At 37.5% G+C, this 20,544-nt stretch overlaps 2 protein-coding genes and 1 pseudogene across 2 annotated transcripts; 1 reads left to right on the plus strand and 2 right to left on the minus strand.

Annotated features, from left to right (window-relative positions):
- Positions 1-1,206: 1,206 nt before the first annotated feature.
- LOC107757065 (claudin domain-containing protein 1-like) lies at positions 1,207-5,449 on the plus strand. The gene is made up of 6 exons (XM_016574435.1): positions 1,207-1,288; positions 2,019-2,091; positions 2,207-2,531; positions 2,659-2,766; positions 3,919-4,056; positions 4,138-5,449. Exons 3-6 carry the CDS (start codon positions 2,237-2,239, stop codon positions 4,356-4,358), a joined length of 762 nt encoding a protein of 253 aa, XP_016429921.1. The 5' UTR covers positions 1,207-1,288; positions 2,019-2,091; positions 2,207-2,236; the 3' UTR covers positions 4,359-5,449.
- Positions 5,450-5,615: 166 nt separating this feature from the next.
- LOC107757064 (N-acyl-aromatic-L-amino acid amidohydrolase (carboxylate-forming) B-like) lies at positions 5,616-17,163 on the minus strand. Its single transcript, XM_016574434.1, has 6 exons — positions 16,683-17,163; positions 9,333-9,528; positions 7,731-7,824; positions 7,541-7,648; positions 7,350-7,462; positions 5,616-6,220 (listed from the first exon to the last, which is right to left on the minus strand). Exons 1-6 carry the CDS (start codon positions 16,889-16,891, stop codon positions 6,023-6,025), a joined length of 918 nt encoding a protein of 305 aa, XP_016429920.1. The 5' UTR covers positions 16,892-17,163; the 3' UTR covers positions 5,616-6,022.
- The window catches only part of LOC107757060 (N-acyl-aromatic-L-amino acid amidohydrolase (carboxylate-forming) A-like), a 5,386-nt pseudogene continuing 1,999 nt past the window's right edge, over positions 17,158-20,544 (minus strand).

Consider the following 20,544-nt stretch of genomic DNA (forward strand, 5'->3'; position numbering starts at 1 on the left):
GAAAACTGTTTAGTTTCTTATCATTTTTGTCCTTACGTTTTGGTAAGGGCGTGTGAGAACCTTCTTCTTCTTCTTCTTTAAATTTTATTGGCGGTTGGCAAACCAACTTAAAGGTGCATTTACCGCCACCTACTGGACTGGAGTGTGGGCAGTACTTTGAGAGAAAGGACAATGAGAGAATAAAAAATAAATAAAAATAAATAAAAACTATTGAAAAGTTTGAAGACTGGTAAGTGATGCCATTGAATCTGAACAAATCACTACCTTATTTGGCATCACTTCTTCTACCCAACTAAGTGCCATTTGAATTGCCACCATTTCGGCTGTGTATACTGATGTCCCATCCGTTAACCTTCCATATTTTCCGATTTTAAATTCTGGAACATAGAATGCAGATCCAGTACGACCTATTTCTGGGTTTCTTGAGCCATCAGTGTATATTGGCAGAAATGCATAATAAACTTTTCTGATATATTCTGTTGAATGGGCTTTGATATCAATGTCAATCTGTCCTTTTTGAATATATTCATGAATTTGAAAATCAACTTTAGGTTGACTGAAAAACCAAGGAGGTATTGGGGAAATTGTAACTGTTGGTGAAAATGTAATATTATTTAGTGACATTTTTGCAGCCCAATCCTTTACTTCCCATGCAAACCCTGTTCCTGTTAAGTTCATTGTCTCCCAACTCCCCTCTAATATTGATTTTGTAGGATGATCTGAATTATGCCCTTGTAAATTGATCCAGTAAGCAACAGATAATTTTTTACGTCTTATTTCTAATGGGGACTCTCCTGTTTCAACTTGCATTGCTGAGATTGGAGTTGTTTTAATTGCACCTGTAATACATCTCAAAGCTCGTGCTTGAATAAGATCTAACTTTTTAAGCATACTGATTGAGGCAGATCCATATATAATACACCCATAATCTAAAACAGATCGTAGAAGTGCACAGTATAAGGTGCTCATTGATTGTTTATTTGCCCCCCATTCTTGGCCTACTATACATCTCATTAGATTTAGTACTTTACTACATTTCTTTTCAATGTAGTCAATATGGATTTTCCATGTTAATTTAGAATCAAACCACAGACCTAAATATTTAAATTTTGTTACCCTTTCTAATGGTTGTTTATATGTGTGAGAACCTAAAAGCTAGTAAAACTTATAACGTACTGCATCTGGTCGAGTGCACTGCTCGTGCGGATTTAGGTTGAGTTGTGCACGTGCGTTTGTAATCGTAACCGGAAGTGGAGTCGCCGTCAGCGCGACGGGTGTGTGCAATATGGTAAGTGACAATCGCAAACAGCTTTTATTGCTTTAAACAAAAACCTATATAGGATGTTTCATTGCTATATGACGTTCAGAAAACTTAAAGTTTAAATACTTAAATGTTTTTCATTCGTGAAAGTCTCCAGTCTCACGTCGCTAAAACACCATAGCCTGTTAGCTCTCATGCTAACCAACATCAAACAACTTTGATGTACGCAATATTGAACGTTAGGCTCTTGTGTCAGTTAAATATATCTAAATTCTATTTGGAAAGAAATGCTCCTTTGTGCACTTAAATGCTGCGAAAATTATATTATATAGTTAACTCAATAATAATGTGGTAAAGACCACTTACAGGAAGAGTTTCACTGTTGTTTTATTTTTATTTTTTTTATCGTACTTTTGATTATGTAAAATCCTTTCTTTTTCTTTATTGCTTTTTTTTTAAATGATGTTTTGTTGCTATACCATTTGATATTAGAAGTGACTAGTCATCGTTTGTTTTGTTGTTGTATGCGGTTTAGTGGCTGTTATGTGAAATAAATAACTACAAATCATTTCACAGTCATACAATACACAGGTTTACTCATGAATGTCTAGCTACCTGGCTAAATGCCTCGAAACTGGGAGTGTCTTTCGCAAATCCAGCGACTTATTCCTCCTTAAAAGTGTATTAACTTGTTACTTATGTAAACATGACTTTGTTTGACTACTTTGAGATTTAATCACACTCCTCTCTGTTTCAGATGACACACTTCTTTGGATCTCAAGAAGGATCACCTCCACGAGGATGAGATCTGACGTTCTGCACTGGATATTGTAAGAGGATGAAAAGCAATCTCTGTCACCAAAAACCGTACAAATGATATGACCGTTCTCCTTGCATCAGTCACCACACTCATCAGCTAAAGAGTTAATTGTTGGCCATCTACAGAAAGTCTTTTTGCATTACTTCATCCAAACCATGGTGGACAACCGATACGCCACGGCGTTGGTCATCGGCTCCGTGCTGAGCCTGCTTGCCACTGTCTATCTCTCTGTTGCCATGGGAACGCAGCACTGGTACCAGTACCACAGCCAGCCGGCCAGCAACGACGCCAACAACGGCTCGGACCTGCAGACGCTGCGGCAGGACTTTGAGGCAGAGGACGTGGATGAGAGGATCTACAGCGTCGCTCTGTTTCGGCTGAATGGCACACTGGGTCTCTGGTGGCGCTGCATTCTGGTGCCTAAACACTCATACTGGTTTAAAGAGCCTGGTAAGGAGAGGAACTTATGGTTATGTATTATTATTATTATTATTATTAGTTGTGCAGTCGGTTAAAAATGGATGCTTACTACATTTTGCTTTGTCTCTCTTCTCGCTCTCCGCTTCCTCCTTTCCAGATCCGATAATGGTGACTAAATGTCAGGCCTTTACTTTGCCACAGCAGTGCGAATCCAAGTACAAATCTCCTGGGAATATTAACAGTGGAGAAGATCTGCTGCGTACATGTACGTCCTGACTCTCAATCAATCATTTACTCACACCTATACTTTCTAGGGAATTCTTTAGATGATATTCCATTTGATTTATACACTACCATTTAAAAGGCTGGGGTCTTTCTAAATTATCACATTTATTCAGTAAAGATGCATTGAACTAATCAAAAGTGTCAGTAAAGACATTTATAATGATACAAAAGATTTCTGTTTCAAATAAATGCTGCTCTTTTGAACTATTCATCAAAGAATCCTGAAAAAAAGAAATGCATCACAGTTTTCTCAAAAATATGAAGCAGCACAACTGTTTTCAACATTGATAATAATAATACATGTTTCTTGAGCAGTAAATCAGCATATTAGAATGATTTCTGAAGGATCATGTGACACTGAAGACTGGAATAATGATGCTAAATATTCAGCTTTGATCACAGCAATAAATGACATTTTAATATATATTAAAATTGAAAACAGTTATTTTAAATTGTAATAATATTTCACAATATTACTGTTGTTACTGTATTTTTGATAAAATAAATGCAATCTTGGTGAGTCTTCTTTCAGAAACATTAAAAAAAAAAATCTTACAGTCTGCAAACTTGGTAGTGTATATATTGGGAAGATTTTTTTATTTATTTTCATTTATATCAAACATTTCATTGTAAACTTAATGACCAAATAAAAACATGTCAAAACTATATTGCCATTAAAATAATCTTGAAGACATTGAAAACATTAAATATATATTGCCCAGCTCTTTGACTAGCACTCATAATAAAAACATGCTGTGACAATGAAACGATGAAAAGAGTTCTCAACATCATTTTTAATGCTCATTCCATTCACTTATAATGCCTATTATGCTCTTTTACAAAGTCTTGATTTTGTTTTGGGGGTGTACTAGAACAGGCTCTCATACTAGGTTGTTCGAAAAACATTATTATTCATATATTTTACATTATTACAACGCTTTGTAAATTCGCAGATCTTTTTTATGCTCAAACAGCAACATTACAGACTAACTACAGTTGAAAATGTGAAAAAGCATAATAGGACCCCTTTAAGTAAGATTCATTTATATATAGTATTTTAACCAGCCGCAGTGAGCAACAGGATGTTTTGTCATTTGCTTTGTCATTATGTTTTGAATGTTTGTGTCCACAGACCTGTGGAAGTGCCAGTTCCTGTTGCCGCTGGTCTCTGTGGGGCTGGTGTTTCTCGCGGCGTTGATCGGAGTGTGCGCCTGCCTTTGCCGCAGTATCACTCCTACACTATTCGTAGGGCTGCTGCATCTGCTGGCCGGTAAGACATTAATAACAGCTAATGGCTATATTTCCACAGCTCCCAGAGATCATTTTAATTTGACATATATTGTTTTCTCAGGCCTGTGTTCCATGGCCACCGTATGCTGTTTCCTCGCGGGCGTGCATTTGTTTCACGAAATATCCGAGCTCCCCGAGGGGATGGACTATTCACCGGGCTGGTCCTTGTTTTTGGCTCTGGTCTCGTCTCCGCTGCAGATCATGGCTGCCGCGCTCTTCATATGGGCCGCGAGGAGCCACCGCCAACACTACACTCGAATGACAGCCTACAGGGTTGCTTAGGCAATAGATGACTGACTATAGAGTCGCCGAAGCGATTGTCTCCTCTCACAGAAAGCGCCAATCCATGTTCGTTCAGCGGCTGCATTTACCACTAACCAAGCTAAAGTTATGAAGGAAACAGTCAGAACATACCGCTCCAAGTTAGTAGGTTAACTAACGCCGTCCACCTGTAGCACTGTCCTGTGAATATATTCATTTCTTGAAGGATCTTCCTACTATATAACTGCCTTTTTAACCACTCTATTAGCATCTGTGCTGTTGAAGATGAGAAACTAAACTTCTCACCCACAGACTCTCGCTCAACAGAAAAGCATCTATAAACACTAAACCGTAGTTATTCAGGGCTTCGCCTTTTGTTTACCTGTGTTAGACTAAACTTATTTTGATGTGTTAGGTTTAGTTTAATCTCCTCAGCGTGTTTTAAATAACACCTCTGTGTCTTTTATTCAGCCTGTGTTGTAGCTACTCCGTGACATCTTGAAGCGATTGCATTTTAGCGCTTTGCAATCCCAAGATGCAATAGGGTTTTGCCTTGGCCTGAAAGACTGAATGTTTGTGTCCGTCTTAAGCATTAACCACTTGAGCCTTTTGTGTTTTCCTGAACATTTGGTTTGCTTATTTATTATTGTTTCTTGTGCTTTGCATTGGTTATACTCTGTTGTTTACCATTTAGTTTCTCTTTGAGAATGTATTTCATTGTATACTTCACATTTGTTTAGTGACTTGATTAGAATCCAGTTATAATGTTTTGTGATGGTTCAAGTAGTAATTTAAAACCATCTCGGCTGTGGTTTATATACTTATTTATACTTCATTTAAAACATTTAGCTGGTGCACGTTATGCGATTTTTACCATGATGTTGTTTTCGATATGCTTTGCAGATTTTCTCAGCAGTTTAGGATTGCATAATGTGATGTTATATGACAACTAAATTAGTGCATATAAAGCCACTCTAAACATTGGTGAAATTAGTGCAAGGGCACAATTTTATTTTGTATGTCAAATGATGTGGACGAGTGACTTAAAACATCCAGTTACTGCTGTCATTCGTCACGTATATCATGCACACTTTGACTAAAAATCTAGAGATTACTTGCAGTCAGTTGAAGATTTCACTGCCATCATATCGTGCAAAAATCGTACCAGTGGTAAAAATCACACTGTGCACATCTAGCTTCACTTGATTTCATTGTGCCATGTGGTTTATTCTGCGTGTTGTAATATTGGAGATCACATTTTTTTCAAGTGAGTGTACTTTTTGTTTTTTATTTCGAGTCCATGAGAGGCTCAATTTTCTCCAAACAATCAGGCAAGAGCAACAGCATATGAGCAATACAGTCAAGAGGATACCTCACACTCCACTGTGACATCATCATGATGTCAGTACTTCAGATGGTTTTGCCTTTTTTATACAGTTTTGTACACGTTCCTGTCCATTGAAAATTTTGCTGGTCACAATAAATATCTTTTCATCCAAAACGCTGTTGCTCGTGTTTTAGCAGCTAATAAATGAGCCATTCATTGTCCTATAGTTAAAAATAAGTACATGGCGTATACCTGAGTTACAAGTGATTGTCAAAATCATTTCAGTGACATTCTTATGAAATCAACTGATTGATGGTGGCAATTGTGCCGAGTTTAATATCTTTTCCTCTCTCATCCTTCAGTCTTTCTGCACTCGCACCGTTGGAATCGTCAGCATCATCTTTTTTCCCAAGTGAAAAGCGATTCCCTTTTCATAGTAAGCAGCCTCATTGATAAAGAAAGGATGAAGTGTCTCTTCTTCCTCGTAGTTCACAGTTTCTCCAGAAAATGACAAAAATAAAGGGTCTCCCCGCTTGAGAAGACAGAAGTCTTTGTCCTAGAAAACAAAAAAGATAATAAAAAACTATTTAGATTTTGGGTATATTTCACAGAAATATGTCTAGATCACATTATAATCAAAATCAAGAAAAATGAAATTATATTTAGCACTTTTTAGGCTGATTAAGATTGCATTTCGTGATATACAAAGCATGTTTGCATGTAGAGATCTTGTATAACTCCCATTAAAAAAAGCTCAACTTTTTTTTATTTACCGTATTGGCCCGAATATAAGACGACCGCGTTTTTTCAGATGTATTTCCAAGAAAAAAAACATCGTCTTATATTCGGGTCAATACGGTAATTCAACATAAAGGCAGTACAACAAATACCACCATGATGAATTAATCACTGTCAGTGCTGGGTAGATTATTTACAAATTGATTATAGATTACATGATGAAGAGTGAATAATGTAATCTAGATTACTCGTTTCAGGTAATGTATTCTGATTACTTTTAGATTACTTATAACCTAACTTTAAATGGGATTATTGTTAAAAATATAAATAAGATTTAAAAAAAAATTTTTTTTTGTTGTCAACATCATAAAATGCATTAAACTTTACATTACTGTAGTGTTTCCCAAACTGTGGTAAATTAAAGAACTGCAGGGGGTTTATTAGTTGATGAAGAGCTAATAATTAATTACGTCATAAAAATCTAAACAATAAATTGTTTTAAAATAAAAGCATAAAACGCTTGAACACCCACATTTGAAATATTTTGTTCACCTTCAGGTCAATATGACTATTAACTGACATCAGAGAACATGTGAATGTGTTATTGAATTATCTTAGGGGGACCTGCAATCCATAAAAAAGTAACTAATGTAATTATGAGCATTTTAAAATGTAATATAATCCAATTATAAGTACTACACTTTTGGAATTTGATTACGTAATCCAGATTACATGTAATCAGTTACTATCCAGCACTATTTATCATAATAATAATTGATCTTTTCTCCACACTTCAATAATTAGAATTAGATTTTTTTCACCATTACTGTAATAGAAAATGGAGAAAGAAAATAGTATTTGTCCTAAAATAAACAATTTTCTTATGATCTAGACATGTTCATGCTGATTCTGTGTGTAAATATCATAAATAGCAGAACGATTGGCACCTGCAGCTGAGGATGAATGGCAGCAGTGAGAGTCCGAGTCTCTGGATCTCTTGGATAATCAACACTTTTGATAAACTTAAAGGCTTCTACATCCCCGCCTTCAAACACCGTTCCTGAAGACAACATAGTTTGAAATAAATCACACTTACAACAGACAAATATAAACCCCAATTGTTTAGGTCTTACAGTACCTGAGTTGAATTTGTGGATCCAGTCTATTGTCAAGTCGACGGCCTCTTTCATAATAATATAGATATCGGCTCTGACGACACCATGCGGCTGCGGCCCGACCTCTAACGCTACAGAAACACAGGTCATCTGAATGTACATTTGTGGTTGAAAAGACAAAGCAAATGCATTGAGATGATTACCATCACTTACAAAAGCCATGCTTGGACACAGACTCCAAGGAATAAGCATCACTAATCGGGACATCAAGTACCAGCACTCTCACAGGCACTTTGGTTATCTTAGTCTTAAATGTGTACACGACAACACACAACATCAAAACACACGTGCACTGACACATAAACAAAAACATAGGTCTGTGGTTCTTAACTGGTTTTCTTCAGGACCTGTATTTTACACTGAATATTCTGTATTTTCAGTGCTGGGTAGTAACTGATTACAAGTAATCTGGTTACGTAATCAGATTCCATAAATTTAGTAATTGTAATTATTTTTAATTCTAAAATGTTAATAATCAGATTATAGTTACTTTTTTATGGATTTAATCATTTAAAGCTGCAGTCTGTAAATTTTGCCTCTTTGTTGCCATCTCTGTTTGAAAACCTGCAATTGCAGTTATTTGCGAAATTATCATCTTTGCATGGCTCCAGCGGATGAATCTAATGTTTTGAGGTGAATGTGTGGCTGTCAGTCACCGCACTGGTGTGGATACTGTACTTAGGAATCACAGATTCTAGCCTACGTCTCAGAATATATGACCCAAATAAGAATTTTCACCAGATATTGTCATCTGAACGTAACAAGTCTGCCACTTTTGTTCTGACCAACTGAGGAAAAAAGCTTTACAATAAATCGCACTACCAATGGTGATTAAATCTGCATGCTTGAATTTCCTGTGAATTCCTACCAGTACCACTCAAATTAAAAAACATTATTATAAGCTTCACGAGCTAGGACCACGCCACAAACGAGCTATGGAATAGTTAATTGAACAGGATGTTGGGGAAGAGTAGAAAGAGGATGAAGGGGTAGAGGGAATGGGATTATGGTCAGGTTGATCAGGGCATCTAGAATTGATGGCCCAGAGAGACTCAGGGTGGGGGTATCGTCTCAATCGTATATTTAGGCCAGATGATTAGAACCCCCCTGATACAACCTGAAAGAAAGAGAAATATGGGATAAGGATGGCTGAATGGATGAGAAAGGGTGGGTTCGAGAGAAAGAGACAAACAGTCAGTATGAGGCGGCCCGATATATATGAAGGTTTCGGGAAGTCAGGTGATTGTTTGGGGCGTGGCCCCGCTCCCGAACCTCAGTTAACAAGTCAACTCCCTTTACCGTTGTGAATCGGGCTAAGGTAAGGAGATTTTGAACACTGGCTGGTTATGTACTTGCTCAAAAAATAATTTGGGTCATTTTTAACCAACAAAAGTTACGGACTGCAGCTTTAACAACACATTTGCATTTTCTCAGATGACAAATAATGGTCATATATATTTCTTTACTATAACTATAATTCCCATTTAAATCTATAAACAAGTTAGATCAAAAGTAATCTAAAAGTAATCCAAAAGTAGTCAGAATACAGTACAAAACTGGGTGTTTTTACGATTTATTTTGCTATCCTAACTATTACTTTTTTTGCTATTAAGTTGCAGTTTATTTTTTTGCATTAATCATGGTTTTTTCCCTTGCTGTCTGTCCAGTTTTTGGTCACAACAACCCACCAGTTGAGAACGACTGACCTTAGTTTCTAGTACAGCATTTATTGAGGCACACTAGTAATGTTCTTGCCTGTAAGTATTTGCAGATGTGCAGGGTCACCCAGTCACTGGATGTGTAATGGATGAGTGTGAGGCCCATGTTGGACGTGGTGTTATGAAGGTCACAGATCAAGTCTATTGCATCTGTGGATCCTTTCAGCCCCAGCAGATTGTTCAGTTCCTGAGCACGCCGGACTTCATACGGGCTGCTGTCTGTAATAGGAGAGCTGCAAGAAACAGAGCATTTTAGAGCTACACAGTAACATATTTATGTTACTTTATTTATGCTGTACCATAGACACTGAGGGGGACAAGATCCCCCCCTGTAACTTTAAAAGTTACATTTTTAGGCTGGTCTGCCTCAGTGGTGTAACCACGCTCGTCAGTGTCAAAATGCTTGAGATGGCCAATCAAATCAAAGTAGGTAGAGTTTACTCAAGCGGCAATCTTCCGGTCTCTCTCGTGAAACCAACACGGAAGTGACTTAAACTGTAATTCGTCAACTGGCCGCTAGAGGCTGGCTGCAAAAGGGAGTCAATCCCATAGACTCCCCATGTTAAAATGCCCAACTTTACAGCAGAGAAAAACATGTTTACAGCCTGGTTCAAAAATGTATTTTGGTCTATATAGCTAATTTTGCCCTTCATGACAACTGTGAGGGGGGTGAATTTTTTTATAACTCATCCGTTTAAATTATATTAAGCCTTAAAGTTCTGCATAATTAAGGGCGTGGCCATTTGAGTGACAAGTGGATTGCCGCTGCTGTTACCACCGTCGAGCTAGGTGGGCGTGGTTTCAGCAACCAGCTCCCGCCTTTTTGCCCATTTTCGATTATCCGGGAGTGATGCGCGATGACGTGCTGCCAAGATGGCGACAGCCGGCTCCGCCCACTTTGAGCTTCAAAAACGCTCTTTAGAAACCTACAGGTGACGTCACGAACACTACGTCCATGTTTTTTTACAGTCTATGAGTTTACTGAGCGCGAATTTCACAAGCGAACAAGATCCAGGGGGTGTGGTTGGACCCAGATCCAACTCCTCCCACCTTACATATACCTAAACCATACCCGTCTCCACCCCCTGACCCTAAACCTACCAATCTCCACCCCCTAGATGTGGATCCAACCACGCCCCCTGGATCTTGTGTTCTGCAGTGAGGGGCTACTGCAAATTTCAGCACGAAGCATCAGTTTTAACGTTGAAATAGAGCTAGGTAAGATGGAAGTAGTGAAACATTTAATATTTCACAACTGTTTTACAATAGACCCTTTTCACAAGACTGTGATGACGCATTTCAATGGTCATCAGCATCGTAAATCCTCCAAAGTTTTTTGTATTTTCATTTTTATTGTATGTACATTTATAACACTGTATTTTGTATAACATTACATTTGCATCGAATTACAAAAAAAACTAATTAATGCTAAAGCTGAGGAAAGCAGCGTCTGGGCGTGACGGAAAATTTGATATTGTTCTCTCTCTATATTGTGGAGTTTTTCTTTTGCTATTTGAGCAAATGAAAATGCAAAAAATATATGTGGTAGTCTCTCATTCACCGCTATACTGTAGAAGTTTACCCAGCTAGACGACTTCCGCTGCTGAGAAACCCGGACATGTGAAAACGGTCTATAGAAACCTTCAATAGCGGACAGTATTATCCAGTAATGCAAACTACTCAACTTTTTTCTCAAATTTCATGTAAATTTAATGTAATTCCTGAATGTGATGAGACAAGAAGCGTTTTGCGTTTTCAACATATTAGGCATACAAATAAGAGTAAATGCGATCACATACTATTATAATATATTTAGCTAATAATTAAAAATGATTACTTTCCAATTAGAAGAAACAATAGACCTAATTTAGAACCTTCACTATTTTAAATCCATATATAGCCTAATACAAATAAGAGTAAATGCGATCACATACTATTATAATATATTTAGCTAATAATTAAAAATGATTACTTTCCAATTAGAAGAAACAATAGACCTAATTTAGAACCTTCACTATTTTAAATCCATATATAGCCTAATATACAAGCTTTATAATAAACTAACATTATGCCGAGTTCACACTGCATTATTTTCAAACTCGTCGGATCGCCGTTGTTTTCACACTGCGTGACTATCTGGGGTAGCATTCAGTTGCTGCTGTGTTCACACTGCACGATGGATCGGCGACAGGGGGTTTCACACTGCATGACTTCACAATAGGAAGAATCGCCAGAGTTTTCGAGCTAGACTGGAATTATTTAAAAAATATATATATAGGCCGCAAATTGTCTGTGAGCTGATTTCCAGCACACCCTCTCCCTTTTCTTTTCGCTGTCGCTCCATCTCCTGCACCACGTACACTCCGGACAGCTCGTTCCCATGGGTGCCGCCGCATACGGCCATACGAGCCAGTGCTGGCAGGAACACTAATGCCATCTACAACAGAAAAGTAATTACACTCTTATTTTGTTTTCAGAGGTTTTGTGCATAATGGATTTTGTCCCTTATAACAGATCAATACATCTCAGTATATGGAGGGGGGAAACCAACGCATCCTAGATAAATTTATCTAATGATAACATAAAACACTAAAGTTGTGTGTCACAAACTGCTTTCATAAGTAGACTGTTAGTATGTATTTGGCTTTCATACATCACACATTATAGAATTCCAAACTGTGTAATGTTGCAGTTTCTAATAAAGTTATGGCCAACTAGTAGGTAACGATTCCACCAGTTTACTCTCATCTGGCGAGTGTTTATCCATATGTGTATACCTTTAAGAACATGTGACCATGGAATTAGTTTAGCTCTGCTGCTAGAGGAAATTTAGCTGTTTTACTTCCAATTTCGTTACTAAGTATTCTGTTGCTCTGTTAAACTGTGTGCACTTATTGAAGACTATTATTACAAGCTGTCTCACATTCTTCAACAACATGCAACATATCAGAGCAAAGGCTACAAAAGTGAAAGGAAAACCTACTGTTGTTTATTTGAAAAATAATGTGTTTTTTGAACATTAAAGCATGTCAACATATTCTGTTACACCAAATACAAAAAATAATGATCTTTAAAAAAGCATCATATGACCCCTTTAATGTCTGTCTACCATAATTATTATATCATGAGCCCATTCAGTGATCTGAATATTGATTTATAGTCTATTGCATGTTGTTATTGGTGGACACACTGTATTAAACAGATTTTATTACCTTTTTTACCCATTACCAATTTGCATTGGCCAAAAATCTCCAGCAGTGGGTGAGAAAGAGGTGTGGCCAGTATAAATTGAGCTCTATGTTGACAGTTAACAGTTAAAGTAATTTGACTTCAGTTGTAAGTGCATTAGTGTAAAAAAATTTTTTTAATTCATTCAGATTAACCCATACTAAAACCTATAGCTTATTTTTTTGACAATATAATAACATTATGTACTTGACTTATGATTTGTAGTTGTAGATGATTTGTAGAACTGATGAGAGAGTTAATAAACAACAAAACCATCATTAATAATCCTATGGCGGAGGTCAACAGAACAAGGGTCACACATTGTTTAGATAGATAAACTTTTTATTTTATTTCAGCTAGTTGCAAAGGCAACATTTCTCATTTTGGTTTAGTTTAACTCGAAGTACTAAAATAACTAAAACTGAAATACAAATTAATAAAAAATAGATTTAGTTTTTAAAAATCTAGCAAAAATGACAAAAACTCGCATCAAAATGTCTAAACCTTTAGCTAAAATGAAAACAGAAGCTATAAAAATAAACTATAATAGTATATAAATGATACTAAAATAACACTGAGCGGATGTAGAAGTGTTTAAGAAAAATGTTCCTCATATTTAATGAATCTGAAGAATGTTCCATATGTGTGGCGCCACATGGAGTTCTAGAGGGGAAAAAACTTTACGCATCTTAGATGAACTTAAAAGACAGAAGTTGTGTGAGTCACAAACACTTTTCTTTAGTAGACCGTTTGTATGTCTTTGGCTTTCATACATCACATTTCAAGAATTCCATTCAAACTGTGTAATGTTGCAGTTTCTAATAAAGTTATGGCTGACTAGTGGGTAACTTTATTACGTCTATGTTTACTCTCATCTGGCGAGTGTTTATCCATGTGTGTACACCTTTAAGAACATGTGACCATGGTATTAGTTTAAGATCTGCTGCTAGAGGGAGTTTTGCTGTTTTCCTTTAGAATGAAGTGTTCTGTAGCTCTCTTAAATAATATGCATTTATTGAAGACCATTATTACAAGCTGTCTCACATTTTACAACAACATGCAACATATCAGAGCAACAGCTCTAAAAATGAAAGGTAAACCTACCGTTATTTTTAATACAGAAGTAATGCTGTTTCACTCCTTCTTCCAGCTGCTTTCCCTCTAATCGTCTTACTGAGTGAAGTTGCACAAGACACAGCAGACCTTTGGACACATACGGTGAGGTGTGACAGGGCATGCGTGCTGACACACATTCAGTCGGTACAGGCCTAATCTAGCCTTAGGGGCCACAACACTGCAGGAGCCGCATCTGCACACACACCCACACACATTAATAGTTTAAGACATTCCTCCCCAGTTGCTCAAACACAGTAAAGTAACATACAATGATTTAGCTCGACCTTCTCTGCCTGCTTCAGTCACCAGCCCTGGATCATCTTTCACACATGATGCTAATGTCACAGCAACTCTCACTTCCACTGGAGCTCCAGCATGAAGCAAGCGTTTTGCTGACTCATACATGCACTAACAAGAGTGTGTGTGTGGAAGAAAAACAAGAGGGGGGAGGAGAAACATGACAACTGAGAGGACTGCAGAACCTACAATTATACCTAAACATTACAACTAGCTCCTGCCTGTCTTTCATAACAAACCGGTATTTCCGGTCACTATTTCCTCCTACCTCCTCAGGGCATAAACATCTGCTGTTGCAAAACAGCCAATTTCGAAAAAAAGAAAGAAAAAAAAAGAAATTTGGTTGGAATTGCGCTGTTAGCATTGTGCTGACTTATGGTGCCTCTAAGCATTGAAAATTCAGGAAACTTTACAGGTTTCATAATGTCCTGTTGTCCATGTGTATCAAGTTTTGCTACATTTTGGATGTTGCAATCACAAGATATAAGTCAGTCAGTCATTATGGGCCACACCCAAAAACACATTAACCTATATTTGCTACATGACTAAATTAATCTTTTTGTCATGAACATCTCTAGATGATACACACAAAATTTCATACAAATCAGACAAACTGCATTGAATGATTTTGAACAGAAAATTAGAATGGTGGATATATTTTAAAGGTAGGATAGGTGATATGGTTAAAAAAATTATCCTGGTTGAAAGACTATAGCAATCACTAAGTTAAGTGGTCTAAATGTATTTATATCCAAAGTTCTGGCATGAAACTCTAGATGGCGCAGTCCAATAGATCAAAATCAATCTGACATAATGACATCATTATCACATGGCGCAGCTGATTGGTTCTTTTTGCATCAGCAGCCAATGAGCTCACTGCTCAACATTCAAATACTTGACTAGTGCTTGCAGTAGCAGTGCAGCACGCTTCAGAAACTCTCCACCTTCCCCAGCTCCACCTGTATAGATCTGCTAGGGGGTGATCATGTATGCTATGAGGTTATTCATATGTTATATGTGCAGCAGCAATATTTTTTACATGCTCACAGCAGCATGTTGTGGATGTATTGGCAGTAGCAAGTCTCGGTACTTGCTCTGCCACAGCAGTAGCAGTGTAGCAGATCTATTCTGCCAAGACCAAACACATTAGCACTGAATGTCATGTACATTACCATGCCAATCCCTCCGAGAGCAAATGTATTTATATTTTCTGTGGAAGGTGTAGGACCATGAAATGTACATCCAATCATATCCCTCGGTCTGAGGGCTATGATAGGCTGTCCTACCTGCATATCAACATATGTACTTGCATGTCTTTGTGCACCCTGTTTGCGCAGACATGATATTTCATCAGCGTGTTCCATTACGCTATTGCAGACCAAGCAAGGATGGAATAACGTTATTATTGTAATATTATGTTCTTTGTACAGTAATATTTTCTCACCGGCGAATGAGACATGAGGTTATCTCTGACAGCGCTGTATTCAATCCTTCACCAACGCCATCTCTCATCATGTCGCTGGTTAGTCTCTGCTCTGCCTGTGCTCGTTCATGTGTTTGGGAGGATGCGTGGCTTTGGAGAGTGATTTGTAGGGAGGATGGGATCTTATGCTTTCAAAGCTAGCTTGCTATTGCTAGCCTCTCCGAAATCGCCTACTCTACCTGTAAAGATAAACTGTTACTGGCAACTTAAAGCAAGAGCTCCGAAGTTGCTTAATATGGAGCCACCTTGTGATCAGTTTTCACAAACTTTTCTACGCATACTCGTTTTTACATGATGTACGAATCTATCCATTTTTGTAATGGTAGGAGATTCAGATTTGACATTATTAGGTGCTGGAATTTGATTGGCTGCTGGCAGACTTGTTTTTTTTATGTATCTGAGTCATATTAAAGAATAGGTTTGTTCGACTTGCAGCGCTTCGCAGACCGATTGTTGTATGACATCAAATTACCGTGAGACCTATAGAGAGAAGACAGCCCTGCATGCTTTCGAATCACTCTTGCTGTACTTTGATGTCATACAGTCAAACACACTTTATATAATAGGACATCCACCAAATACGATCATGCGGTTGCGATGTTATTAAGGATTTTCAGTTGTAGTGCCCCCTATAGGTGCAATTCTTAAATAACTTGCCGTGCGTCCTCAGTATGTTCTGTAGTTTGTGTATCAAGTTTTGTTATGTTTGGACGTTGCATTCAGGAAATGTATGTTAATTTGTGAGAACCAATGACACCAGACCAATTAATTCGCTTATATATATATATACATACAACCAGGGTTTGAAATTAACACCCGCCAACCCGCCAAATGCGGGTAAAAATCAGCTGTGGCGGGTAACGCTGTCAAATCACTAGCCAATTTGGCCGGTTACTTTTCGTAAATTATGTTTACTAATTAATTTATTGAGGAAGTTCATGTAAGCCAAATCTGCACAGATTTAGTGTAAATACTGAACTCGAGACTCATCATGATATATTAAATAAGCCTAATTGCGCAGCATCTGGGCATCTAGCTTACTTGAACATACCCAGCGATGTAGCTACTGGCTTTTTTTCATAATTTATTTGTTTAATTTTTTTGGCTAGTAGAAATTATGAATGGCCGGTAACTTAAAAATGTAGTAGCCAAATTGGCTGGTGAGTGAAAAAGTTAATTTCAAACCCTGCACACAACACTTCAACAAATCCAAATTCTTTTAGTAACTTTTTAGGGATAAAAAAAATAAAAATTGTTTCTAACCTTAATATAGCACCACCTAGTGTCCACAAGATGTGTGTTTGCTTGCCTGAGTAGCAGGTGTTATAAGGAAGCATTCCTCCAAGTTTTGTGTCTCTGTGATGTAAGGCTCTGACTGCCAGACACGTTTTCACACTATCACTTTGATTAATGGTTCTCAGCTGGTTTTGCTTCAAGACCCAAAGAAACAAAATGTCTTTAAAAAGAAGCATTAATATTTATTATTACCATAAACTGCAAAGGCCCAACAATATGATTGTTGTCTATATGAAAATTAATAACATGACAGGGAAATGTACAATTTTGTAAATGCCTAAACCGCAGAAGTTACAGCCTTACATGTATAAGACACTTTGGACCAAATATTGTATTACATTTAAAAAAAATGTGTAATATGTGACTCACTGAACGCATAGATTTTGACAATTAAATTAGCTTTTCATTTTCATATAGCTACAAATATGTACATGATGTCTACCTGAGTTATAAGTGATTGAAAATGTTTTAAAATCATTTAAGTGGCATTCTGTCTTGTAAAATCATCTGATTGATGTTAGATTTTTTGGCAATCATGCTGAGTTTAATATCCTTTCCTCTCCCATTCTTCAGTCTTTCTGCACTTGCACTGTTGGAATTGTCAGTGTCAACTTTTTTGCCAAGTGAAAAGCAATTCCTTTTTCATAATAGGCAGCCTCATTGATAAAGAAAGGATGAAGTGTCTCTTCTTCTTCATACTTCACGGTTTCTCCAGAAAATTTAAAAAACAAAGGGTCTCCCTGCTTGAGGAGACAGAAGTCTCTGTCCTAGAAAAAAAAAACATTTTAGATGAATCCAAAAAAGATTAAACAATTCTTTAATTTACAAAACATACTTGCATACATACAACGTACATTTTCCCTATTTTATATAATTCCCCAAAAAATACCACCATTTTTTTTATTTAAATCAGCATAAAAGCAGTACAACAAATGATGAATAAATACTTTACCGTTTTAATCATTTATGTTTTTCCCACATTACAGTAATTCAATGAGATCTTTTTTCTCCATTACTGTAATTAAAAATGGTTCTAAAGCAAGCTTGAGCTCAGGCATGTTGTTCACAGCATTATCTTTGCTGATTCTGTGTGTAAATATCATAAATAGCAGAACGATTGGCACCTGCAGCTGAGGATGAATGGCAGCAGTGAGAGTCCGAGTCTCTGGATCTCTTGGATAATCAAAACTTTTGATAAACTTAAAGGCTTCTACATCCCCGCCTTCAAACACCGTTCCTGAAGACAACATAGTTTGAAATAAATCACACTTGCAACAAACAAATATAAACCACAATTTATACAGGTCTTACAGTACCTGAGTTGAATTTGTGGATCCAGTCTATTGTCAAGTCGACGGCCTCTTTCCGGGACATCCTGTACCAGCACTCTCACAGGCACTTTGGTTATCTTAGTCTTAAATGTGTACATGACAACACAAAGCATCAAAACACATTCTACTCATGGAATGGTCAACAGTTATAATGGAACATTTACAACAACACAGGTGTGTGGTTCTTCACTGGTTTTGCTTCAGGAACCAGATTTTACACTGAATATTAAGTACAACTGTTTGAGACATGTACAACTTGCTGTCTTTTTTTGGGTCAAACCTCCCACCAGTTGAGAACGACTGACCTTAGTTTCTAGTACGGCATTTATTGAAGCACACTAGTAATGTTCTTGCCTGTAAGTATTTGCAGATGTGCAGGGTCACCCAGTCACTGGATGTGTAATGGATGAGTGTGAGGCCCATGTTGGACGTGGTGTTATGAAGGTCACAGATCATGTCTGTTGCATCGGTGGATCCTTTCAGCCCCAGCAGATTGTTCAGTTCCTGAGCACGCCGGACTTCATACGGGCTGCTGTCTGTAATAGGAGAACTGCAAGAGAGAGGTGATATTAGATTAACATCAATTCACATTTGTACATGTATAAATATAGTTAGGCCCATATATATTTGGACAAAGGCACAATTTTTGCTATTTTAGCTGTTGACCAAAACATATTCAAGTTACAGTTATATAATGAATATGGGCTTAAAGTGCACACTCTGAGCTTAAATTTGAGGGTATTCTCATCACAATTGGAGGAAAGGTTAAGGAAATACAGCTCTTTTATATGTACCCCGCCCCCCTTAGTTACTGTTGCTCCCTCGGACAAACATGTTGTGATTTGAACGATGTTAATTTTGGACACAGAAGGGCCACCATTCAAGTGTAAATTAAATATTCCATGGAGGGATATATACAATATTTTTAAATAAATATGGTGGGTAACTCGAAGCATGTTTACAGATCACAATGCAAGCGGGAGAAGTCTCATATTACGGTCATCACGATCGCGGATGACAACATGCAGGATCAACACTGTTCATGTATCGCAGGGTACGATTAAATTCATGTACATTTAACCAGTTTAATATGGAGAGGCACTGAAATGTAGACCTTCGTCTATGTGTTTTTCACCTACACTGTACATGACGTGAGAACGGTCCGCTATTTAGGTTTGTACTTTAGCATGGACGCATAACTTAATGTTAGTTTTAGCCAGAGATACCTTGCTGAAACGCAACATGACATTAACGTTCTGCTTGAGCAGATGAAAAATGTAACTTGATGAGAGTATGACAACCAGAAAATGAACGTTTTTGTCTTCATTGGGATTGAATACTTAGGGACATTTTGCTCTGTTTTGTTTGGGTTTAGTAAATGTAATAAAATAAATTCTATTGCCCATCCTCTCAGGATACTTGGAATCAGTGTTACAAGTACCCCAGACACATCGTTTTTCCATTTTTGTAGCATAACCACCATCAAACCGATGCGAGCTTCGGATCCTCCAATGTTTCTCTATGGTGCTGAAACCCTAAAGATGTCCGAGTTCTGCTCCCCGTGCAATTAGGGTTGGGTATTGTTTGGGTTTTTTTCGATACCGGTGCCAAATCGATACTTTTAAAACGGTTCCGGTGCCTAAATGGTGCCTGAACCGATACTTAAAAAATATATAAATATATCACAGTAAAAAGTATCACAGAAGGAAAAGGTCTCAGGAAATCCCTAATATGGACAAAGGCATTGCTATCGTTGTAACTGAGTAAACAGAAGATATAAACGTTTTGAATGATAAAACAAAGACAATAAATACTGTTTCACAACATCCAGCCAAGAGAAGAACACTCTACAGGAGGTAGGCATGTCACTGTTAAAGTCTACAATCAAGAGAAGACTTCACGAGAGCAAATTCAGACGGTTCACCACAAGGTGCAAACAAGGCCAGATTAGACTTTGCAAAAACATCTAAAAAAGCCTGCAAAAGCATTCTTTGGACAGCTAAAATTAAGATAAACCTGTACCAGAATGACGGGAAGAAAAAAGTATGGAGAAGGCTTGGAACAGCTCATGATCCAAAGCATACAACATCATCTGTGAAACATGGTGATGACGTGACCGAAGACAGAAGCAGCTAGATGAATTCTGAAGTGTATAGGGATATAATGTCTGCACAAATTCAGCCAAATGGAGCAAAGTTGATTGGGCGGCACTTCATAGTACAAATGGACGATGACCCAAATCATACAGCAGAAGCAACCCAGGAGTTTTTGAAGGTAAAAAAGTGGAATATTCTGCAATGGCCAAGTCAATCTCCTGATCTCAACCCGATTGAGCAGCATTTCACTTGCTGAAGACAAAACTAAAGGCAGAAAGACCCACAAACAAACAACAACTGAAGTTGGCTGCAGTAAAGGCCTGGCAAAGCATCAGAAAGGAGGAAACCCAGTCTCTGGTGAGGTCCATGAGTTCCAGACTTAAGGCAGTCATTGCCTGCAAA

The sequence above is a fragment of the Sinocyclocheilus rhinocerous genome, unplaced genomic scaffold (assembly GCF_001515625.1).
Source record: "Sinocyclocheilus rhinocerous isolate Xijiao unplaced genomic scaffold, SAMN03320098_v1.1 scaffold563, whole genome shotgun sequence".
Classification (NCBI taxonomy): domain Eukaryota; kingdom Metazoa; phylum Chordata; class Actinopteri; order Cypriniformes; family Cyprinidae; genus Sinocyclocheilus; species Sinocyclocheilus rhinocerous.

Coding starts and splice junctions, on each gene's coding strand:
- LOC107757065 (XM_016574435.1), top strand. CDS start 2,237: ATGGTGGACAACCGATACGCCACGGCGTTGGTCATCGGCTCCGTGCTG. Junction 2,532..2,658: donor ATACTGGTTTAAAGAGCCTG/GTAAGGAGAGGA, acceptor CCTCCTTTCCAG/ATCCGATAATGGTGACTAAA. Junction 2,767..3,918: donor AGAAGATCTGCTGCGTACAT/GTACGTCCTGAC, acceptor TTGTGTCCACAG/ACCTGTGGAAGTGCCAGTTC.
- LOC107757064 (XM_016574434.1), bottom strand. CDS start 16,891: ATGCTTCTTTTTAAAGACATTTTGTTTCTTTGGGTCTTGAAGCAAAAC. Junction 7,825..9,332: donor ACATCTGCAAATACTTACAG/GCAAGAACATTA, acceptor TACACATTTAAG/ACTAAGATAACCAAAGTGCC. Junction 7,463..7,540: donor GATCCACAAATTCAACTCAG/GTACTGTAAGAC, acceptor TGTTGTCTTCAG/GAACGGTGTTTGAAGGCGGG.